Source organism: Notothenia coriiceps, unplaced genomic scaffold (assembly GCF_000735185.1).
Source record: "Notothenia coriiceps isolate Sejong01 unplaced genomic scaffold, NC01 NC01_scaffold00012620, whole genome shotgun sequence".
Taxonomy (NCBI): Eukaryota; Metazoa; Chordata; class Actinopteri; order Perciformes; family Nototheniidae; genus Notothenia; species Notothenia coriiceps.
Window position 1 is genome coordinate 732569 of NW_011345321.1, and position 25752 is coordinate 758320.

The following is a 25752-nucleotide window of genomic DNA, read 5'->3' on the forward strand; positions in this document are numbered from 1 at the left end:
CTGACTGTGTGTGTGTGTGTGTGTGTGTGTGTGCGTGCGTGCGTGCGTGTTGGGGGTAGTCTGTGACAGCTCAGTGATCAAAACCTATGATGGGAGGGGAGCAGGTAACAGACTGGTAGAGGTCTCAGGTAGCAGCTGCTGTCAATCTTCATCTCCTCCGTGTAGGTGTGTGTGTGTGTGTGTGTGTGTGTGTGTGTGTGTGTGTGTGTGTGTGTGTGTGTGTGTGTGTGAGCCCTCCAAAGTAGATTTAAGCTGTATCGCTTTAACAGGAAATGTCTGTCTTGGGAAACATTTTTAACAGCACCCTGTGTGTGTGTGTGTGTGTGTGTGTGTGTGTGTGTGTGTGTGTGTGTGTGTGTGTGATCTCTGAACGAAAAACAAGGATTATTCCTCTCCTGACACATATATGTATGTTTTAATCCATGTTGCCATTATCAGGCAAACGGGTGAGTACCGCCAAATCATGAAATATAGTATTTTGACATTTGAACAGATATCTCCAAAATCTCAGTTGTTGAAAGTAACCAGGTACATTACTTGATTATTCTATGAGACTACTTGTTTCGCTCAGCTGCTTTGGTTTTGTTCAGTTAAGTACACTTTTCAAAATATATATTATATGACCATAGTCTACAACATAAAATTAACTCATAATGCATTCTAATGGAAAACGTAGTCATATTTTAAAAGTGTTTTGTCCTTCAGTCCTAACACACAAAAAACAGTATTTATTTGTTTGTTTTTTTACCTGTTGTACAGCTCTGGTGACCAGTCAGTCTGTTAGGCGTAATTTATTATCTTCTATTATAAATGACTCTTGGTGTGCTTAATTTAGTTGAATTGAGCTCACCGAACAGCCATCTATGATTTTATATGTAAACATATTACTAGATAGAAGCCAAGACGAAGACCTGGAGCACTAAGTCGCAAAACCAAAGCAAGAAAACATGTTGTGCTTTTTGTGAAATGTTGGGAGTTCTCCCAGTTCTAAGGGGTCAACAAAATTCCATTCTCCATGCAAATTACATGAAGTTGTTTCAGAAATTCTAACAAGATGTGTTCCCAGTTTCTAATTTTTCCGACGTGATCGGTTCAAAAGAGAAAAACACATTTTTTAAAACAACCCTTGGGACAGCAGACAGTAACAGTTTCATGCAGGATCTCTCTGATATTTTAGTTTTTGTCGCAGCCGCTTATTGACAATCATTATGCAATTGTTCTCACACACTTTAGAACCCAAATCTTTACCATCTGTCGCTATGTAGTCCTCTAAAATTAGAAATTGGATTTCTAATTGCATGGATTTGTACAGCTGAAGGATTTGGTGTGTTCCTACACACAGGACGAAGACTAAATACTTCCAGACTGCCATTTTCTTTCTCTGTTTTTTCCCTCTGTTAAAACAAAGACTAAAGGAATACGTGGCACCATGGCGCGGCAGTGTTGCAGTACTGATGGCAGTTTGGTAACCCTACCAAATGAAGAATTCAAATCTGACAACGTCTTTTTATCAGCACCTGAATACATGCAGGCAGAGAATTCCTACATTGAATTATTTCTAGCCTAACTTGTGATGAGCAGACCCCCTGCTGGGTTTCCTGTCTTGTGGAGGTGGAGGACTCAGCAGGAGCTCTGCTCATGTCTAAGGGGAGGAAGCCTCATTCTCCAGCTTTGGATGGTCTTTCTCTGTAAAACAGATTCCCTCCCTCTGCTTGATCAGCTGTAGCAACTCTCCACCTCCTGCTTTAATAAGGGAGGGAATGTACACAGTAAGCTATTAAGAAATCAGGAAAATAATTGTACTACATAGCCTTTTAATGTCTTGTAAGTGATACATACTATATTAGTGACACTCAATAGTCAATACAATAAACGTTTTGTGTGCAAGCTGTGAAGAGAAAATGGTATCATGGGAACTCTGTAGGCAAAGAGTGCACGCTTCAATCAAACACTTTTAAAAACTAATGTGAAATGTGATGAAAGCAAGATTTAATTATTACAATGGTGCTGATTTCAGATTCCTTCTTTAACGACATGTAAACATAAATGTCTATAATTGTTAATTATATACAGCCTGTCACACAGACTCCTCTCACACACACACACACACACACACACACACACACACACACACACACACACACACACACACACACACACACACACACACACTAACTATACTATATACACACACACACACACACACACACACACACACACACACACACACACACACACACACACACTCCCCCTTACATGATATAAACAAGAAATACATTTTTGGGCAGGTTACAGGCAGTTACTTGTTTGACAGTATTTGGAATATAAATATGCATTTATGTATCAGCCAGAGACTCTGCATTCCTGTATTTATGTGCCATTATGAATGTTTAGCATCTTGACCCGCATACTAACTTATATAGGTCATTGTTCTGGAAACTTTCTGAAGTACAAAATAAGAAATGTTCCAAGGACAAAGCTTTAGTTGGTAAAACCAAAATATTATCAACACTTCATTGATTCAGCGGTGTTTCAGTCATAACAAAGTGTAGACAAATGTTCAAACCCACATCATTTTAATGCTAGGATAGACACAAAAGATTACCTATTTATAAGAAAAGCTGAAAGCTGAATGTTAATGTGTTTAACTGGCAATGTAAGAGGCATGGTTTCGTCAGTCACAGTCATATGTTTAGAGGTGGCTATTAAATATATTTATTAAGATAATACTTTTGCCAAGCCTAAACATATTGAGCAATTTTTAAAAGTCATAATGATCCCCCTATTAATAACTTTTCAAGTTTTAAATATATACTTTAGAAACAGTTGAGAGGGTCTCACAAAATTGTGACTTTTTTTGTATCCCCTCATCCCATAAATCGTTGTATTATTGATGGTCACTCACCAAGACAGCTGCCCTGTTCTCCACTGGCTCTCCTCACACCACAGCTACATTTCTCGCCGATGGCCGTTATTTCTTCTAATCCTTGGCTGCTCCTGGTCTCTTGGACGCCTAGCAGGCTCATACTTTTTTGAAAATCTAGTGTATACATCATTTTCCTACACATTTATTCACTGGTGTCTGCAAGTTCCTCTTTAAGGCCATAAACCTCTAGTTTTTAGTATCTGAATACTGTTGTTCCAGCAAACCCCGCTAGATGTCGCTGCTCCTCCGTGTGTCGCTGCCGCTGAGAAGGTGGAGGTGCTGCGCCTCCTTCATTGTTTGACTGGAAGGCACCGGCAGAGGATCCGCCACTCGCTTCAATGTAATCCCGTCTTTCCCCGGCTCACTCTCTCAGTCGTCCACCATGGCGACCGCAGAAAGCCTCTCCAGTCCGAGCGGCTGCTAGAAACTCACCCGGGCTTCATTTTTCAGCCTCTACCGCTGGACGTGGATGTTATATCTCCTTTCGGCTGGGAAATACATACGTGTGGACAAGCCCGCATTTGGAGAGAAGCGGTAAGAACCGTGCAGAGAGTCCTCACCCTGGTTGCTCTTAGGGAAGTGATTCAACTTGTTTGATGAGATTAGGGTTAAATCCTGGGAGTATCTTTGCCGTGTTGTTTTGTGATCCTGTGGATTTCGAGGGAGGCAAATAACTACCACTGTTAGTAAAAAAATGTCATGTGCTGCCAGTAACTGTCCTGTTTGTCCTCCAGTGTGTTTGCAGATATACCTTAGCTGTATGGATGTGTGCAGACGCCGCAGTCTCTGTAATGCTTCATGCCTCTTGAGTGACATTTTAATGATCAGGAACTGAGCATTTTGAATCTGTCATCTATATTTCTAAGCAAAGGTGTCCAGGTGAGCACAGGCTTTGCATTAATGTTACATAGTACTGTAATGGCTGATAATGTCAAGAGGATTACAGCAGCCTGCTCTATTAACCTACATTATAGTTATGGTGTGAACACACTACCAGACAGTGTCAGGTGGAAAAAACCCTCATGAGTGCCTGACTTCACTATTTTCTCAATTATCATTCATGATTGTTCTAGGAAAGGCTTGGATGTCAGCCAAGCACTGGTTACAACATGCATGTTCTCAGGTAGTTGTCATTATTTTCCCTTAACCAACACATAACCTTGCCAATAATACAGTGGGAACTTATTCAGGCAAAGCCAGCCACACCCAGGTATCAGTGACTGTTGCAAAACACAGAGGAAATTGTGCTGTTTTTTGTTGTGGGCCTTTCCTCAGGTAGAAATCTGGCTTTATCAGCAACGCCTCTGGCCATCCAGCTGTCACTAAAGGATTCCAGCTGTGCAGTGTTGGACTGCACTGAGGGGGCCCCTTTGCCCCTACACACAGAGGAGCCACTGTTATAACCCCGGAGACTCTGAGCCAGCAGTCACAGCTCCATGTTACACAGTTGTGGTGAATTTAAGGCAAACAAGTTCAAAGGCAGGGTGGGAAACACTCAGGGGTCTGTAAATGTCCCTGTGACACTGGGTCCTGGGAGGCTATGCTTTATGTCACACTGTGGCCCCTGAAACAAGGTGCTTTCAGTTGAAGTTGGGACTGTTTTGTGTGTTTGTTTGGACCTGTTTGGAGTTATCCATTCATAGTAACACATACTCTAAAGACTGGTTGATAAATGATCCCTGTTGGCCGAAATAATCACTGTCTACTCTTTCACTGCCCTCTGTCTCACTGGTGCTTTGTTTAAAGAGTGTCTAGTTACACGGCATGCATGCGCAGGTCATATAGGACATGAATTGCAGACTTGGCATGAGACACTTGCCGATAATCTAAGCAAAGGCCTCTGAGTGATGACGGTGGGAGGATCAAATGTCAGAAATGACTGGGCTTCAATTGAAAAATGTGCCATTCATGCTCCTGATGACAGCATTTGGTCTGTTTTCCATCAGCCCCAGGGAGTGTTAGTCTGCTGATGACTGTACGGCAGGTGGAAATAATGAGACATTGCTCTTGTAACTCCATTGCCCTTATGGTTGGGGATTCTTAGCTTTTAATCAAATTTTAAATCTTCCTAGCTTTCAGCGTCAGTAACCAAAGTTACATAAAAGTTCTAGGTAAGGACTGAAACCCAAACATGACATTAAAATGATAAAAAAAACTACACATGTAATGTTAAGTTTCATTATTAATGGATCTTCAAAAGGACTTAATGACAGATTAGTATTCAACAGAGTTTAATATAGTTGTGTATTTTGGAACCAGCTGAACAGAGCGTTTATCGCTAGTGCTGAACAACAGAAAATGTACTTTAATAAATTCTAAAAATTGTTTAGTTTTTTTGTTCATTAACCTGTATTGGCTGTTTCAATCTTCCCAAATGGGAAGGTTTGCTTTTTTACACACTGGAAATTGAACATCTTTAATGTACTGTTGGTCAGACAATACAATTTAAAGATGTCTGCTCGAGCTCTAGGAATTTGTGACAGTCATCTGTGCCATTAGTTAATTATTGACCAACTGATTAATTATTCAATTATAAAAAGAAGTGACATTTTAATCCATAATGAAAATAATCATTAGTTGCAGCCCTACTTGTCAGCCTTGACGCATCTTACCTCATTCATCACACCTACTGGACTGGAAACGTCTTTGGTGTCTCTCCTAAATATCAGACAGACCATCATCAGACAGAATTTAGTGCTCACTGTCCTTGGCCTATTTTCTCCATGCACTCTGCTGGATTACATTATCCACTCCTTTTTCAAATGCCTTATTCAGCTTTCAGCTTAAACTTGGCAGCAGTCATTCACCTCTGCGGCGGCTGAACAACTGCTCACTGGCCTCGATGCTCCGATGAAGCACTAAGTTAGGTCTCAGGATGACATCAGCCTGCTGGAATGTGCAATGAAGAGAGCATTAAGCTGGGCAGCAGGGCCTCGGGGGATCTGTGGATACATGACGGGGGGGGGATAGCAGACGCTCTGGTGTCAACCAAGAGTGAATGAGTCCACAACTTTGTCCAAACACAGTCCTCAACCTGATACAAAAACAGAGTCACACTCAGATGGGACCCTATATGGCTTAATGTGTTACGGAAGTTGACTTTTTCTTGCCCAATCTTGTAGGATCGCCTCAAGGATTTACAACGGCATTTATTTAATCATTTATCCATTATCTTAAAGGTGGGGTAGGTACATTTGAGAAACCGGCTCGAGATACACTTTTTGTTATATTCCATGGAATGCGCTTAACATCCCGATAGAAATGAATATCTTAAGTGCTCCGTTAAAAACATTTCATTTGTGGAAGCCGTAGTACTGTAAAAAGCACGACCAATCATTTTAGCCGGCCCGGCTAAAATAACTGGATGGCCTACCTGCCTGTCAGCCTTCCATCTGTCCACAAACTTATCTCGTGCCCTCATTCGTGTGTGTTGGAGGAAGGGCTCTGTAAGGAAGTGGCAGATTTTTTCCGGCAGTGTAAATGGAATGGACTGTACTTATATAGCGCTTTATCCAGTCTTTAAGACCCCTCAAAGCGCTTTACATACTACATGTCATTCACCCATTCACACCCATTCATACAGAGCAGTGTACCTTACTCTAGGACCTAACATTCACACACATTCACACACCGTTGGCCATGCCATCGGGAGCAACTCAGGGTTAAGTATCTTGCCCAAGGATACATCGACATGTTGACTGCATGGGCTGGGATCGAACCCACAACCTTCTGGTTGAAAGACGACCACACTCCCTCACAGCCACAGTCGCCCAGTGTATTTTCAAATTCTAGCGCACTCGAGCTGGTTTCTCCAAAATTACCTACCCCACCTTTAAGCTAACTTGAACAGTCATTTCACTATCTTCTAACCATGTATCCATTACTTAACATCAATTATTTCAAAAATGTATCCATTACTTTTTACTAAGAAATGAAACATTTTAATGATGAACTAAAAGTGAATAATATATCGATAACATTTATCCATCCATCCATCTATTAATTTGGCTACTCTACACTCTATGTACCCTGGAAACTGCAAAAGTACCCCCTGGTAGGAAATTGCTGCAGTAAGGGATGTGTGAAGTTAGCCACTCTATGCAAGTCTTCACTGCATTTCTTTAAAAGTAGCAAATCAATAATTGGACTTTATATAGTCATAACTGTAAAATATTTGCAATCAATGTTTTTTACTCTGCTCTTTGATAACCAAAATCCACTGTTCATTCTGGTCACTTCTCCTACAGTGTCCTCACGTATTTTCCTTGATCCCCATGAGACCAATTAAAACCCAACCAAATGTATGTGTGTGTGTCTTTGGCTTTAAGGCCTTGCTTTTACAACTTCACCGATCACCCGTCATCGTATTGACTCTTTGATTTTTACATTCTGGCCTCATGGTTAATTTGTCAAACCAAATTAGGGCTACTTGATTACCGCTTTGAAATTTAGAACATCCTCGGATCGTTTTTCTTTTTTTCACAATAATTGGTTCTCCCACAGGCGACAATTATCAGCTATTAGTGGCGAGTGTAAAAACTGCATTTGCAATTACTGTGTTAGTGTGAATGTTTTTGCAGCCTGGCCCTGATGCGTATACCTTTTTATATATGCACTCCATGATGCATTACATTTATTTCACCTGCTGCACCACAAACGCTTTGTAAGACGAGGTTACTTACTACTTTTTGTTACTCCTCAATCTGTGTTCATATCTTGTGTATTCAGGAGCAGAGAATGACTGCACGTACTTGTGTTTCCTGACCTTCCTCTCTTTGCTTCTGTGCAGGCTGGGCAGTGAGCATTAACAGTTCAGCATGGCAGAGCCAGACCCAGAGCCAATGGGAACAGGACATCGTCTTGGAGCCCCGGAGACTCTTGGCATCAGTACGCTGGACCCCGGGCACAGACCCCCCGCCATGCCCCCTGGGCGACTCGTCACCGTCAGGGTCCGTATGCTGGACGACACTGAGGAGCTCTTTGACATCTCGGTGAGTTGTTAAAGCCGTCTCGCTCAGGGGCATTTCTTGATGTGAATACTAATGTCGGATTGGGACTCCTTATTCTTGCACAGTGCCCAAGAAGCATTTCCCGTTTTCATTATAGCAGCAGCCGTCTGAAAACCAGTTGGCATGGCAACTGCATGATGTTAAGTTGTTGAATGCAAAGATGAAACTGGAGGAATAATTTTAGTATATCAGGGTCCTCCAGTTTATTGTAGTGGTATTTATTCTCTGTGTCCTAATCTCTCAAACCCGTACTACAGTTGTTATCTATTATTAAACACTTTTTCCTCCACTTTGGGGGACCACAGACATTATTTTATTCCACAGTTCTGTCTCACATTGATGTGTTGAAGAAGTGTTAGGAATCCATGTGCTTGTTAAGATAATGTTATGAAGGCAGGAAGGAACACAAAAGAGAGTACAACAGTTTTTTTTTATGACTTCCATTTGAATTCCATTCATGTTTTATGGAGTTAGAGGATACGCTTCTCATTGCAGAGATCTGCATTTAGACATTAAAGTCTTAGCTATTTGCGCAGATTATTTAGAAGTTGAGCTTGAATCCCATACTAATTGTGAACGTTATGTTATAAGCTAATAATACTTTAAATGCAAAATAAAGACACATTAAGGCAGTGGTTCTCAAACTTTTTCTGTCAGGCCCCCCCTTTGGAGAAAAAAAAAAGTCGGGCCCCCCCAACACAAATAGTCAGGCTCAGTGGCGGCGCCAGAGATTTCTTTTGGGGGTGCTGTGGCTTGACGTTTCATAGAGGGTGCTCAAACATTTAGGGTTTCTCATTAATGTACCGGTCGCTACAGTGGAATTTTCTACTGCAACCATCCCCACGCATATACACAATGTACCCGCAACTGTTACAATGAAGGCTCGATAATCAGCTCACGGCATATAGGTGTAAGCAGGGGTAAAGTCCTATTTTTATAGGTGGTGTGTGGACCACACATAGGGGGGTCCGGGGGCAAGCTCCCCCGGGAATGTTTATTTTTAAATATTGAAGTTAAATGCATCAATCTGGTGCACTTTGAGAGCAAAATGAAGAGATCTATGGATACCTCTCTCAACACCCATATTATACAGAACTGTAAACAGATTTACTTTTTCTTTATGGATATTTTACAAATCACTCCCTTTCAAACTTTGTTCTTGTTTTACTGTCATATAGTATTTCATACCTGTTTTTCATTTATTCTCTTATTTTTTTATAACTATAATGATCATATAAACGTGTGCCTCGGAAATAAAAAATGTATATTAATGGTGACCAAAACGTTTGAGACCCACTGAGATAACACTGAGAGAGTCCTTTAGTTCCCTGAGTCTCTCAGTCTGACAGGAGAGGACTCTCCTCCACCTGATTGTTGAAAAAACTCCTTATATCCGTTAGCGTAGCTCGCTAGCACCAGAAGCTAACAACAACGATCTCCGGTACCGGTGCGCTCTCTCTCTCTCTCTCTCTCTCGATCGCGCACACAAAATGGCTCGTTCCACACACACAGACAGAGCCGAGCTTTAATGAAACACAGAGACCCAGACATAATAGTACTGTACTGCATCATATTATTTTTGAATCAATAATCTTTGAATTTATGATTTATTTATTTTGTAACCTTTTTTTTTTTTATAACCATTTTTCCTCCTGGTCTCTCGCGCCCCCCCTGGCATGCCTCTGCGCCCCCCAGGGGTGGCGCGCCCCCCACTTTGAGAACCACTGCATTAAGTTCAACAAACTACACGTAAAAGGGTGGATGCAGATTATTCCAAAATGTAAATCTTCAGGAAAACTGAAAATATTCTGGAAATAGGTTTCATTGTTTATCATCTCAAAGTGTTAGGCTTATTGTCAACAAATCCCATGGAATGACCAGAACTTTAGTGAATTTTAAGAAAAGCCTGACTGTGTACGTCGAGGCGGGGGCAGGGGCGGGATCAACTCCTGAACAACAACAAAAAGCCGGCGTTTTATCCAGTTTGTACACAACGATGGAGAAACTTAACAAGCAGCAGTGGTCACTGAAGAGACCGGCTAACCTACTGGAATCTGGTCTTCTGGAGAGGTACAAAGGAACGCTGAGAGCACAATCGCATTGTTGTTTGTTTGTCGGTGTCAGCTGTGAGGGGTTCCCGCGCGTTTTGGCTTTATGAAGCAGGCACGCAAACGGTTACGTCATGACGCAAACGATGACGCAATAACGCAGCACCATTCGGACTCGGGGCAGTGTGAAAAGAGCCGGAGCTAAACCGAAGAACCGGTTCTGAACCTGAAAAGCTCTAGCACGGAGTTGCGTTGGTGTGAATGAGGTAACAGAGTGACCAAATGACATGTTCCTTCATTATGATGAACATGGGCTCTGTAGTCTATTTTTAGTCAGTCCCACATACAATGTCCTGCTGCCTTAAATACACACAAGTTCACCATTGGAATTCACACATGAAATTAGTCCTAAATATATACACCATTTACTCCTGTTGAATCAATATTTGCTCAAAACTACAGTGACTAGCTGCAGTTAATGAGCCTTATATAAGAAAATAAAAGTATATGTTCTTTCATTTTAAAGATTTACATCCTTGAGAACTGAGGGGGTTGGGCCTGAATGAGGGTAGTCCAGTTATTCAGAACATATTGAAATACTTACTAATGGTTGGTTGTAAAGTTTGTGGGATTTGTTGAAAGAAGAAAAAATAGAATAACACCCGCATTATCCTTGAAGGCAATGACACACGACCCTTCTTCCTCCAGCATCCCTCTAGCATTCCTCTGAACTTGTGGTGTTTTGGGAAGGTGTTGAATCAATGGCAGAAACACTGGGTGGAGGAAGTGAAAAGACCGGTATTTGTCTTAGAATAAAAGAACAAGCCCCATTCTGTGACCACAGTCCTTCCCGCCTGGAAGAGAAGAACGAGATGAGTAGATAGAGGAACATGAACAGTGGTGATGGAGGGAAACAGATACAGCAGCCAAAGAGGACTCGATTAATGTGTATGAATGGGGCTGGGCAGGCACTGAAGCCCCGGCCACACGAGGACGATAACGGTCGTATCTGCTACAGGTCACTATCAGATAGACGGTTCGGCCACACGAGGACGACATGGAAACACAGAAAACGATAACGATAACGGGTCCCAAGGTGGGTAGATCTGCAAACGAAACGCTCTGGGGGGGCAAACGGCTCCACTTACAGGCCTGGCATATGTACTACAGCGTCACCAGCGTTTACGAGCGGTCTCGTGTGAACGGACACGTTTCTGGTGCCTGTTGCGTGTGGACGGAAGACTTTGTTATCGTCCTCGTGTGGCTGGGGCCTAAAGCTGCAGAGCTTTCCTGACGGTTAGTGAGCGTGCAGTATAGGGTGGATGTATCCTTCTGGCTGCTTCCCAAGGTAGTATGGGTAAATGTTGCTCCTAGGGCAGGCGGCGGAGCTCCCTGTGCATGACTGCTAATCTTTCTAGAGGTATCATGTGTTGTACTTAATACTTAAGGCTCAATAGATGCTCACCGTGAGGTCCTGTTTGATTTCCCTCATTTAACCCACATTGCTTATTGTGTACTATGGGTTAAGTGAGGCATTAAAGCCATGATTGTTTTTGTTTTACAAGACAAGGTTCTTGATGTCCTCACTCAATCTCACTTTCTCTTATATTGGAATATATGCTGGATCTGCTTTTTCTTTTTTTGGGTTAAAACAATTAGTTTGCCTAAACTTACCTTTTTTAATAGGGAATATTATCAAGCCTAGGATGCCTGTACCTGATAAAAGAGGAACCGGTGAGGAAGGGATTTTATTCAGCCTGCTTTAGGGCTCGTAATCTGTAAAAACCTGCAATGAAACTCTACTCTCTGAGGCTCTCTGAGGAGATATTAACCTAAGAGCATACAGTAGATTTTTATGGAGTTTAGATGCCACAAAGATTTAAGATTAAGACAGCTCTACCCTCCAACAAATCAACACATTGATGGTTGGTCCTTTTTCATATGATAAATGTCAGATCTGTATTTATGGCATGTTTATTTTGTTTTCTGACTTGCTGTCAGATTTCAAGCAGTTTGAACTACAGCACTGTCTCTTGAATAAAAAAGCAGTAGTGAAATAAATCTTGTGAGTTTTGTGAGACCAGAGCTGCATTGAAGGGATAACTCATACCCGGGGCTTTTCCACCCTATTGGCCTTCTCGTGGACTTATCATGGTGGCCATGAAGGTATAGTTGAGCTGTGGTGATGGTGAACTAGAAACAGCTTTTGTCACTGCAGCAGACAGGCTGGACAGAAGAAGGCTGAAGGTGCTGCTCAGGAGACGGGAACACAAGGCTCAGGCGAACACAAAGCTTTATTCATGCTCAATTTAACACACATTATGTCCACTGTCCCAAGTAAGCACTTGAAATACACATTGAAGTTGGTTTTGCCTAGAGGTGTGCGAGGAGTACATTTTCATCCGCTTAAAGTCGGAGTGGAAAGATCTGTTATCTTTTTGAAAAAAGAATGCAATAGATGAAACATGTTCTGCATTCAATTCAGTGTTGTTAAAGTTCAGTGTTTAAAGACAACATATTTTGTGTAGTTGACAGAGAAAAGCCCCATTGGAGCCCATAGATGCCTTGAAATAACTTGTTCTGCCAAGGCTGTTAAACAGTTCCTTCCTTTGTGATTGCGTAAGCTAGATCCCAAAACTCTCCGTTTTATTTTTTTGGTCCAGCTGAGACAGAAGACGGGCGTCAAATTAGCCCCGATCTCCCTGCTGATGTTAATCTATCCCCCGCAGCAGTGAAGTGAGAAGATAGCTGCACGGTCTACAAACTACATTTGTCAAGCAATTATCTACTCCTTTATTTTCACAGCAGGAACCTACAGTAGTGTTGGAGAAGAGGCAGTTCATCTTAGGTGATTTTATAGTCAGAAAGGCTCAAGGTTGGATTTGTCTGTCTATCCCTTTAAGACAAATGGTCTAACTTCACCCTGTAACTGATAGGGCGGGTTTCAGTTCCTGCTCCTCTGGTTCAGAGGGGTAAGTTTCCACCTCAGTGGGCAGAATATCAGATGGTTGAGTAACAAAAAGGGGCCATCGAGCCATCTCTTGGGTCACATACCATGCTGTGGCCTACTTAGCACTCTGGCTGTGAACACACTTGTTTTGATGCTGATGATGTCTGGCTGAGCGAACCTTGATAACGGTTGACTTGCATTGATTAATAAGCACACTGGGGTCAAAATAATGGCCCGGTTATGCCTTCTCTAAATTCCTATGGAATATTTTCTGATTCTGTCCATAATGCTCGTGCAGAGTTCAGCAGAGCAGGTTATCCAGACGGTAGCCCTCTGTCTGTCTTGTAGTCCTCAGGCATACATACAGTGACTCTGTCTGTACCCATGTTTTGACGCTTATGTTTGCTGATGGCTGGTGGAGGCTGTGCAGAAGTTGCCTTTAAGGAGTGTGATTGTAGCTTGGATTAAGGGGTTGGGAGGTGGGGGATGGGATGGGATGGGATGAGATGAGATGAGAAGAGTTGAGATGAGATGAGATGAGATGAGATGAGAAGAGTTGAGATGAGAGGAGAGGAGATGAGAGGAGAACAAAATGGAGTACAAATACTTCGTTTATGTACTTAAGTAAATGTTTCTGGTATCAGTTCTTTACTCCACTACTTATTTTTATGACTACGTTTTACTTTTACTTCTTAGATTTTGAACTCAAATACCTGTACTTTCTACTTCTTACATGTTGAACACTAATACCTGTACTTTCTACTTCTTACATGTTGAATACAAATACCTGTACTTTCTACTTCTTACANGAGAGAGAGAGAGAGAGAGAGAGATGCTCATTCTTATGAATGAAGGAAACAGTCAGGCCCCATTAACTGAACCTTACTGCTAGAATACCAACTAATACAACCCAACATGTGATGTCCTGTTTCCTATTTAAGGCTGAAATTAGAAACACAGACGCTTACGACTAGAAACTCAGACAACTCTCTCTGTCATTTCTGTTCTTTCTCTTAACCCTGTAAAGCCCAAATATATTTATAATATATTTTTTGACCTATTAAATGTTGTTGTAAGGAGCCTCTGGAGCAGAAATGAAAGAGTTTTCACATTTTTTAAGTTTTGGTTAGTTTTTAGGGAAATGTTGTAATATTACATTGGGCTTAGGTGGGAGCAGAATTTCTGTATTTCTACTCACATTGTCTGAATAAATATATTGAACAACTAAGGGTTGATTTGCAGGATTGATTGCTTACTTAGCCCTATATCAGAATATCATGAATAATAATCACACATCAGTCATATTTGTTATGAATAGTCATTTATTAAATATTAATACAATGGTAGTCCCAAAAACAGTTCCTACCATCGGAAAAGCAGAGTCACACTTGGTGCATTGTGTGTTTGTGTACCCTTTACTGCAGTGTCTGCAGCGTCCTCTCAGCGTCTTCACTGGAAAATGTACCATTAGGTCCTTGCGTACATCCAGTGGAGTTTGTGATCTCTTGGATGGGGCCCCGTTTGGTGTACTCCCATCACCTGAGGATGGTCTCTTCTGCGCATTCAACTGGCTCCTTGATGTCACCGTCGCTGCTGGGCTCCCGTTGCCTGAAGATGGTCGTCCTCTCTCGGGTGTTTTCAGAAGAGTTGTGTTCACCTGATTAGAACAGAATCAATCAAGATACATGTCAAAAATACATTAGGATACAAGTCAAAGATATTACAGTGAAATATAAAAAAATATTACAAACGGCAAATAGCAGAAATGCATTTTTACCAGGATGAGAGAGGATGCTAGATCTGCCTGAAACTGTCTCTTGTTCAGGATCTCCTGCTTTGGCATCTTTAGAGCTTTGCACTCCCTCAGAAAGGAGCCAGGCGTTGATCACAGCAAGGATGATGGTGTGCCAGAAGATGTACACGTACCAGCGTCGGGATTTCATGGGGAACTTTTATTTGGCCGTAAACGAGTCCAACAAATCCACACCTCCCATGTACTTGTTGTAACCACAAAAGTCAGTATTGGGACTGATGAAATATTTTTTCAGCCAACGATACCTGTCACAGGGCTTGGTGGGTTTATGTTGTTGGGGCTCGATGTCCACATGATCACTGACTGGGGGGTCATTGGGTTGTTGGTTTTCCTTGTCCATGTGGCCACAGGCATCTTCATCTGCCTCTTCTTCACTCATTTCAGTGTCACTGTCCTCTGATTCCATCTGAAACTCACTTTCTCCGTTTTGGATGGCAGCAATCACATCCTGCACACTGAATCGAGGACCTCTCTTTGCTGGTGGCATTCTGAAATGGAAAAATTAATTAATAAGTATGTATCAATCATACATAATTATGCTTATTATATTGTAATAGATTACCTCAAGGAATAGATAGGGTGGCGGGACAAGTGTTCATTCTGTCTGGCTTAGCCTATTATCATACTGAAAGGAATGCATGCACCACCCCCTTCCAGGTGTCCCGATGCAACAAGTATCTGAATCCTATTTACATTGTACTCTTGAGTCACACAATACTACCTGGCTTAGCCTATTATCATAATAAAAGCAATACCTAAACCCACACATTCAGGTAAGCCAGTTCAATAAGTCACATAATCCTGCCTATTATCATAATAAAAGGAATACCTACACCCACACATGCAGGTAAACCAGCTCAACAAGTCACACAATGCTGATAACAGGATAATTATCATACTAAAAGGGATACATCCAAGTGTCCCAACACTGTTTCGAAAGAACTGTTTCTGCCAGAATCAGAGTTAAATGTATTGTTGTAACTAATTAACTGATAAGATACAAGTAGAGTTTAAAATATTGCTACAGATATAATTTCACATACTTTTATTAGAAATAATGTATTAATTTATTCAATTCTGGTCTTAATTCAAAATCTTACAGAGGACACATTTAGAACTTATTTATAGTGAATTATCAAAGACATTATATTTCTATTAGTGTTTTATTTCCATATGTGAACATATAAGAAGGGTAATCTCCATGACAGGGACACACGCTATTTTGACTACCACACTGACCCAGTGTTGGAATATTACAACAAAGACATAAGCTGCTCAAAATCAAATTTGATGAATGTATTCCACAATAACTAAATATGTACATGTTCTAGACATTGTAATAATCAAAACATATTTGAGGCATTTTACGTACTTGAATCTGAACATATCCAGTCCAATAAAACAAAGAGATGTTGCTCGTTTGAAGATTCTGAAGTTGTGTGAGTGTATGGCCCGAGGGCAGGACCTATAAACACATTTACTACCCAATAGCATTGTGAGGCTGAACAAAAGGACCTCTTGACTATGTAAATGTGGTCTTTAAAAAAACAAAAAACATTTACTGACTTTTTTAGGATAGCTTAAAGTAATGTTGTAAAATTACAACAGTGGACCTTACACGGTTAAACTATAATGAGCCAGAGAGGACTGCAGTATGTCCTCTCCAGCCATTACTTTGTCCATTACACTCACGGTAAAGGCCTTTTTATTAAAAGGGCAACCGTGCAGAGAGAAAATGTAGAATTCATTGATTACAGATCACTTAATCTCTTGGCATTTTCATTTGCTTTCCATATGAGATTTTTACCCTGTCTCTTTAAACTCCAATATACTACTTTTGCTTTCCTTAATACTGATTAAGTCTCCATGAAGTTAATGCACAAGCACAAGTAAAACACAATGTTATCAACACTTGCCTGGTCCACCAGCTAAACTAAAACTAAAGAATGTCTTAACAAGAATTTCTGGGTGGATTACCATGAATAATTAAGGTTCTTTAGGATAAATATGAATTACTTTAGTAGTCCTCTTCTTCTTCCTCTTCCAACATTAGCAGTTTAAGATTTTCAGTGATCTAGTAAAGTATATAATAACTATCTTATCTTATAATAAATAACATCTTAATGGATTGACATACATTCTTTTTACAGACTCTCATGGTTTCCTGAAGATGTATTGTAGTTACTTTGTTGATCCTATGACTCTATATCCAGGGAAACAACATTTAAACGTGTCCATTACTTTAAACCAAATGAATAATTCCGAAATTAATGAAATTCACTGAGCCCCGCTTAACGCCAGTACGTACTTCAGGATTGTCATTGTGAACATTTTAAAATGCTGATTTGTATCCCAAAGTGCAACTTTACCAGTAACTACAGCTTCATATACCTGATGCATTAGTCTTGTTTCACATCCAAGGCAACTTCACAAGACATTGCAGATGAATAGAGTAAAACTCTGATTGTTTTCTCATCACAGCATGTAGTAGGTGTGGAGCATCAGAGCTTATCAGTGAGTTGAGATTACACATCAGCAGCTAAAGATGTTTCTGGACGTCCCTTTTAGCCTTGTTTTTAGGCTCTAATCCATCATTATAACGTATAACACTGTCATCTGTCTTAACATAATAGATATTAAAGATACAACATCGAAGCGTAGATTACTATGGTAGCCTCTAAAATACTAATTCAATGAGCCATCTCGACCCACAATAGTATTAGCTACAGAGTCCATGGGACAGGGGGTAATTAATCTCTCACTGAGAAGCTGACTAGCCGTCTGTGATCTCGATGCATCATCCCCATGTCCGGATCTATAGTTTATCACTTGCAATTCGAACATTTGTCCCAGCAGAGCAGATACAGAGGCAGTGATTGAGAGATGAAACCCCCCCTATGCCTGTGACCAGCGATATGCAGCCTATTTTGGGACACTGACATGATGCTTGGGGAGATGTTTTTTTACTTTTTCCTATTCCCATAACTCAATTGTTTACAGGTCAGTGGGGACCACCCAAGATAAAGGGGGCTATGTCACACATAGAAGGACCTGCATGGCTTTTAGAGCACAACTCTCACATTAGTCCATAGAGCTTCCCATCATCCTACCCTTTTCCGCTCTATCCCCCATATGCCCTAACCCATTCATTGTGATTGGAAGCAATTAGAACAGCTCTAGTGTGCCTTGTTGTCGGCTGAATGGCAATGAGGTCTGGAATGAATGAGTAGAAACATGATGAAGGGCTTCTTTCAGCGGTGTCTCCTGCAGCTTCAGAGTGGTTGTTCAGTGAGTGGCAGTGTGTAGGAATTGCTGGGATGTTTCTGTTCTGTTGCTACCTGTAGATCAATTCCCGGATGCATTGGGATGCAAAGAGTCAGCTGTACGAAATGCATTTGTAGCTACGTTTTTCAGCATATACTGTATCTGAATACCAATTACTCTATTAATTCCAGTGGCTAATGCACTTATTACATTTGACATTTATACACTATTCATTAATAATACAATGAGATAATTACATTCATTTGTGTGTAAATTATGTTTTCAATGTGAGGAATCTACTCACCAAATGCTTTCTCACTGCAGAAAATAATAATACCTCTCTTATTTTTGTACATTGAATATTAAGCTACAGCGAGCAGCTTAGCTTAGCCTAGTTTAGCATAACGATTGGAAACAGGTTGTAATAGCTAGCCTTAGTCTGTCCAAAGGTAACCCAATCTTCCTTTTAAATCACTGAATTTTTTTTTTTTTACAAGGGGTCATACCAGACCATTGTACACTTTAACTTTTTTTTTTACCATGATTTATAAGCATATTTAAACCGCTTACGTTTAGATTGTTGCTTTTCTGTGTTGACTTCACTTTGTGTTAGCAACAGTGTGTATAGAGAGAGTTGGAATCCCCCATGCTTATTAAACATCTTCTTGGAAAATTAATGCTCACGTGTGTGTGTTTCATCTTCTGCAAAATTGCCTCTGCATGGCGAGACTAACGTTCAAGCTACTTATTATTTTGTAAAAATGACAAAGCACATTCTTGTTGTGCAAATTTCAAACCTGACATATACACGAAGGCAGAGCTCAGAGACGGGAAGAAAGTTTAGTCTGGCAGCATTGTGCTAAATCCTGTTAAACTCTGAGCTGCTTTGGGGACACGCTCTGCTTCCCCAGCCTCACTGCTCTTTAGGGGAAGAAAACTGAGAGAGGTGGTGGTTGAATGATTTTGGCACAGAGGATGATTTGGCACCAATATTTCTTGATGGGCTGTCATTGGCAGAATATGAATACAAAGGAGATTTGATTGGCTGTAAGAGCGCTTGGAAGAATGGGGCAGCAGCTATGCAGCTCAAAGCAACAAATCCAACTCTCCCACCATGTCAATGATTTTTCTAAACCCATTACTGTCACTCCCTGTTCTCTAATATGAGTCATGCACAGCAAAGAGTGGGGTCTCTTTACATTGACTTCCCTGAGTGACTGTAGCAATACCCTGATGCCCATTTCTAGTTTTTTAAGGTGTCCTTCTGTTGTGAAAATGTCATTTTAAAGCAGCTACATGAGCAAACTAGTAAAAAGATGAAAGGAGATTGACCAAGGCAAACTTCCCCTCCCCCCTCTTACAGTGAGCTGGTCTTTACACAGAGTTGTGAATGAAAGGATTGTTAGAGACAATTTAGAGATAAACAGCGCCTCTCTGATTTTATCTCCCATGTCACCCGAGAAAGTGTTTGCAGCCTGACCGTGGAGACAACCAGAACGATGCCTTGATTCAGTGAGAGTGCTGGGAATTACCGGCATCCAGACGTCTGATGTTTGTCACTGCTGTCTGTTCCGCTAACAAATGACATCTGTTCACTTTTGGGAGCCATAAAATGGAAACATTTCTTGCTACTGTACTTGAAGACCACTTTCCCAATTGTATTGCTTCCTCCTGCTTTTATCCGTTGTTATTCTGTCTTATTCTCCGTGGCCTCCTGCCATGGAAACAAATTATTTGATGTTTATAATCCGTCCCTCTGCTGCTGGAAAAGCACCTTGTTGGCTCCACTGCCAATACATTTGAGCTGTGTGTGTATACTCCCTCTGAGGTGATAGTTTGGATCCCTGGGTGATGCCCTCTTTGTGAATATACATCGCTTCAGCACTATGGATGCATGTTGCAAAGGCCACATGGAATCACGCTGGCCTATGCGTGGGTTGCCATGGCTACACATAGAGGTGGACGAGGAGCGTCTGAGCCGGTTGCCATGCTGCAGAGCTCTGTCTTCCTCTGATATCTAAGGGGGGGGGGGCGTATTCATGCAGAGCATTAATGTGAGTTTAGTGTGCTAGCATGGAGATGCGCCGCTGCACACCAATTAGGACTGACTTATTCAGGAGACACAGCCTACCTCTCTGTGGGCTGTGGGGACATGTGCAAGACGAGTTTTCATATTCAAATTACTTGGCTAAAAATATGACTGACAATAACTTTTTGGGGGGATTTTTAGTGTCTTGGTTACGCTGCTGATTGTTTGACCTAGTTTCCCTGAACGATGGCATTGTGTTTGGGCGGGGGGGGCAAGAATTTAAGGGGTTGAGGTGATCACCATAACATGATTTGCTTCTGTAAAACCAGCGCTGTGGTAGTTTTGAAGGCTCACAAATGCAATACAACATCACTGGTGAATGATACACATTGAAGCTGGAAAATATGAGCAGTGTTCAGTTAGAGCCCTTTCATCATTCTTGCACTTGCTGAAAATATCCTCATCCTTTCCTCACATGAACTCTGAACCCTTCATTGGCTTTCTCCCATGGCATGAAATTGAAATCCTGGCATGAGGCAGGGGATGGGGTTGTTTCCCACGTACAGCCATCTTCCTTCTTCACATCCTAAAAATGTAATTGGGTCGAGGAAGACGCAGGAGAGAAGCAACATTGGGAATTATGCGGTGGCTGATGGCTAAGAATACTAACATGGTAGAGAGGATGCTGGGAATCATAATCTTTCATTTGAGTCATAAAGATAAACGGCTTTTTCATCAGTTCAATTTGTTGAAGCATTTTACATCTAAACTGGGTGGTATATGGACAGATTGGTTTGATACAAAATAATAGATCTTAACTACATCTACGAGATGAATAGGCACGCGACTATGATTGCAAATTTGTGTGATCTTAAGTATCTGCATTATCACGACAACCAGTAAGCTTTCAGCCATGGCCGTCTGCACAGCACGTACCTCAGTGTCTCACAGTCACTGATCTATGTTGGGTAAACATTAATAATATCTTGGTAATGTGAGGATTTAGCTTAGGAAATTCAAAATGGATAGCTAAAAGCAATGCATACATCTTTGCAACATCCAGCTACTGCTACTTCGAGTTTTAGAAGTAAACTCGTGAACTCAACCAAGCCTAAGGCAACCTGGAGATGAGCCATCAATCTAGGGTCGCTATGTGTGTTGTGTATTCTTTGGACCTGTGTTTTCATGTCGGTCAGGTCTGGTCTGCAGTGGTGGATTAATACTATGAATGAGTGCCTGTCCATCATCAGCCCAGCTATTGTGAGCGTTTTCTTAACAGCATGCTGAAATTAGATATGCATCGTGCATCCGGTAGGAATGTGCATAACTAAACGGTTTCCTGTGAGAGATACTGCAACTGAAAGAAAAATCATTTTTGGAGCAGGGCCTGGTGGATTTCCATCACGGGAATGAGGGATTGTTGTTTGAATGTTAATACCTCCATCATGTCTCCTTTTTTTTCATGAAGCACCCACAGACCTGTTGTAAACACAGATTAAGTACTACATTGCCACCAGCCATTTGCTCTGCATCATCCATGCTGTTTCCTTGAAGGACAGACAGCTCAGAGCTACTGATGAAAGCTGTCACTATTTGCTGTCAGGTTATGTCTGCCACCATTATGCCGCACTGCTTTCTATACGGTGCACAGGTGCTCTGGGAAAAGTGATGCCTTTTTTATAATAAGGCTTGTTTCTATGGTAACAAAGATGGATGTCTCTTTGTGCAGGATCCTCATGTTTGTTTGGTTCAGACAGCAGTGAAGTCGACTCTATCTGCCTGTGTCGCCGTTTGTCAATCCACAGAGAAAGGACGAGGCAAACACAACCTGTGATCTCTTTGTAGGGTTTTTTTTTTCTGACAGCAGCATGGAGGTGGATCCTCTGACTTTTCAAGCACATACATTATTCCATTGAAGGTTTTCCCTTTGATGACAGCGTTCTGATCCTTTCATTAAGCTCTTGAGAGCATCCCATTGACTAAGCAGCAGCAGCAGCAGCAGCAGCAGCAGCAGCAGCAGCAGGGTTGGGACACATCACAGTGCATGATGGGTGTGGCAGCAGTAGTCCTGCTCCTAGCTAGCCTTCACTCCCTCTGTGATGTCCTCCTATAGTCTCAAATAAAGGGTGAAGCCCTCCTGGGAGCCGTTTAGCCTTCAGCGGCTCAACAGCTTCACAGCCCCTCTTCAATGAATTATGAATTTCTCATTGAGATTCAGAGGGCTAATTATAATGTCAGACCCGGCTAGCAGTGTGATATCATGGGATTATCCTTATCCTGTAGTGCCTTATTTTACTCCAGGTGCTCTGGCTTCCCTGCTCTCATATCCTGAAATGTTCTTATCAGCTAGAGTGGCGTGGGGCTGCTCCAAAGAGGCCCATGCTGCTCCTTTTTCCTCCTTATGTTATTTTTCTACCATGCTCCAGTGGTAATTAAAACTGAAACGCTGCATTTCATCCCAGCTCAGTTTTCCGGTCAGTGCTGTAGCTCGGCCTGCAGTGAAGTCGATCCCATGATGCATTTGCTTGACATGCTTGCCCATTAGAATTCCTTGCAGCTGTACCTGTGCAGCTGAGTCCGCCTCCCACTGCTGCCTGCCGGTAATTGAATTTGGGGTCTCTTGGGTAGATAGAGGAGATGTGTGGGAGGGAGAGAGAGAGGATGAATGAACCAAAAGATTGAGTAAGGGACATGAATGTGTTTTGAGAGAGAGAGAAATAGCGGAAGAGAGTGAAATCTCAAACCCCAGCTGCACATATGCCTGCTGGATAGATCTGGACCTGACAACACTCTCCCATCTAGCCTCCATAATTAAAATGGGAACTGTTGCATAAGATACCATGGAGAATAGCAAACTAGAATATTTAATCTGTCCTGCTTGTCCTTTCCTCTCCTATAAGGGTGTTTAGGCTCCTTTTTAGATGGGGCATCACAACTTTTCTCCATCAGTCTCTATTGATGCACGGAAGTCCAGCAGCAAAAGAATCAAGGCTCTGTCAATGAGGGTCGGTGTGGGAATGCCCCTTGATAGATATCAAAGGATGTGTCCTGGGGGACTTCCACTTTCACACAACCAGTGGGGGTTGGTCTGTTGTGCATTTCAGGGAGCTGGACGGCAACAAATGACACAGAGTATGTAATTGAAAGGGCTTGCAGAATAGCTCACAGGCTGTTGTCAAAGTCGTAATGAATTATTCCTGATTTGTGTCCCTGTGAGACACAGAAGTTAAATAAGATGGACAAACATGTTAAGTGCTGACACATCCTCCGTGTTTTTGACATTCTACAGACGTTAATCTTTTTCCAGAGTAACAAAATGTCTAATTGTGTTGTTTTTACTTTCTGCTGGAGACACAGGTCTTGTGGTTTTAGTGTGACTAGCTTGCTACATTTAATTTAAGTTCATTACTGAGAAATGTTGTCTGTCTGGGTGCTCTCTTACATACTCTCAGTTGACCTTTTAAACGGAAAAACAGCATAGAAGCATTTAGCCTAATACACATGTATTTAGTTAGTGGAATCAAACCTAAATGAGTAATTAAAGTGGAATGATTACATTGCAGAGTCAATTGTGAGCCATGTGTTGTAAATAGTGAAAGTGTATGTATCTAATATGATAAAATTAAACAAAACATAAGATTACAACAGCAAACGGTGGATAAATTGCATGCAATATTACTAGACAGATTGTAAACACATTGTTGATCTGATCCTCTGAACTAAAGCACAGGGTAGCCAACTAGCCATGCTCCTGCACACTGTAGGTAACCATGGAGATCTGTCCCTGGTTAAACATTGAGCCAGCAATGTGCGAGTTAGAGCCTGGGTTGTGCCCAGCGTTGACTTTCTAACCTCACTTGGTGAGACAAACCCCAGGCTTTTATTCAAACCAAAAACACTCCAGCCAGCACCTCCTAATCTCTGCCTTAAACCTCTTAGTCCCAGAAACACTCATGTTCGCTTCTCATCTATTGTTGATGTGTTGTTAAATAAGTCAGAGTGGGTTTGTTTCTGTCTCTGGGAACCCTTCACACAGCCCTCTAAAGCAAGAGAGAGCAAAGAGTGTTCCCATACGTGTGTGTGTGTGTGTGTGTGTGTGTGTGTGTGTGTGTGTGTGTGTGTGTGTGTGTGTGTGTGTGTGTGTGTGTGATCCTTGCTAGTCAGCCTAAAGTCACACTAATTTCATAGAGATGGTTTTGGGTGTGCTTGAACAGGGAGTGGCGTTTACACCCCCATGTATTTTAGCTTCCAAAGACCACGGTTATGGTCGCAGTAATTGCAACATTATTACATGGCGAAATGGAGCAAAACGCAGTGCCTCTAAAAGTAGAGTGAACATTGCAGCGTATAATGATTAAAATAAAAAGATAATCACTCACTATTTAACCTCAACCGCATGCTTCCCTTCAGATCCAAATGATTATTATTTTTTCTCAGAGATTACCAGTTACAATTTTCCTCATGTTGCCATGGCTACTGGGTTTCTGCTCCGACTTCCAGTGGAGAGGAATTGGTATTCTGCAGTCACTGAGGCCGAAATTCCTGCTGGACCTGGTGGCCTGCAGACATGGAGCAACAGCTGCCTTCACAGAGGCTGGACCTGCTCTCCGCTCTGTGAGCAGGCTTGTGATTGTGCACAAGTTCTCCGGCGACAACCCTAAATGTGAGATTTCACCTCAGGATAGCGTCCACATTTGTCACGCTGTGGAGAACTAGCACTAATGCTCCTGCCACCGGGTGGCTGACGCAGAAAGCTGAAGGTTTAAACTGTGCTGCTTTAAAATGGGCAGTGTAATGCTGCAGTGAAGGTTATGTGTCAATGGGACTTGACTCCTGGACCAAGGCAATCAGGTTTGTGCCTCAGAGTCTTTCTGAATCTTAACCACCATCTTCTTAATGCACGTCTCCTACCAACGAGCTTATTTCCTTATCAGTAATACAACAGCTCAGTATCACAAATACACTGTCAGTGCCAACCCAAACAGAGGGAAAACACTACAGCAAAACTGAATTGGATTGGATTGATTTCTATTAATAGGGACACTCATGGTCCCCAGAGGATACATCCAACTGCGTATCTGTCCGGATCCCCTGACATTTCCTCTAGCATTATCCAAGAAAAAGATACTAATTAGAAGTCTGTTGGTGTCCATCAAGGGTTCACAGAGGCACAAATACAGTATTCTTTAAGCATCTAATGGCCACCTACTTTGAATTCAATAGGCATCTGACTGTACTCCGGTTATAGCAGCCGCATTACGGGTACTTTATAAAACCGAGATTGCTTTCTTGGTTGTTGACCTTAATCCTCGTCCACAGGAAGTGCGGTCTTGGTAGGAGGCTTTTGTCTCTACATCTGCTTGGTGTAAGGTCACCTATATTCTGACAGGGAAATCCCAGCACACCCTCACACTGGCCACGTGATAATTAGAGCTTTATTGTAAATACATTTAAATCCTTGAATAGGATTTTTGACTTATTGATGTTCGGCTTCTTTGCATCCCTGGAGAAGTTTGATCGGGAGCTAATGACTAAGACATTTTAAAGGAACATGTTAGACTTTGTTTTGTCGGATTTGACTGATTATAATCTTTCATATTTTTACAAAATCTGTTTTTTAACCTGTTCAACCCGGAGGCCGGGCTGCGGGTTTTTTTTTCACGAAACTGTGTCTCAGGGCTTCTTAACATTTAAAAACCTATTAATGTGTCAT

General features: G+C 41.7%; 1 protein-coding gene and 1 long non-coding RNA gene across 4 annotated transcripts in view; one reads left to right on the top strand and one right to left on the bottom strand.

The window, feature by feature from the left end:
* Nucleotides 1-16261, bottom strand: part of LOC104947515 (uncharacterized) — a 20659-nt gene extending 4398 nt beyond the window's left edge. Inside the window, exons 1-2 of the long non-coding RNA XR_798569.1 lie at nucleotides 16119-16261; nucleotides 3678-3682 (exon numbers count right to left, since the gene is read on the bottom strand). This is a non-coding gene — a long non-coding RNA (uncharacterized lncRNA). The remainder of the gene's footprint in view (nucleotides 1-3677; nucleotides 3683-16118) is intronic.
* Nucleotides 3081-25752, top strand: part of LOC104947514 (FERM, RhoGEF and pleckstrin domain-containing protein 1) — a 55735-nt gene continuing 33063 nt past the window's right edge. Inside the window, exons 1-2 of one of the 3 annotated variants that reach the window (XM_010773560.1) lie at nucleotides 3081-3460; nucleotides 7716-7917. In XM_010773560.1, coding sequence (XP_010771862.1) covers nucleotides 7744-7917 — 174 coding nt within the window. In that variant the 5' untranslated portion in view covers nucleotides 3081-3460; nucleotides 7716-7743. The remainder of the gene's footprint in view (nucleotides 3461-7715; nucleotides 7918-25752) is intronic. The other 2 variants (XM_010773559.1, XM_010773558.1) reach the window with 2 other exon arrangements.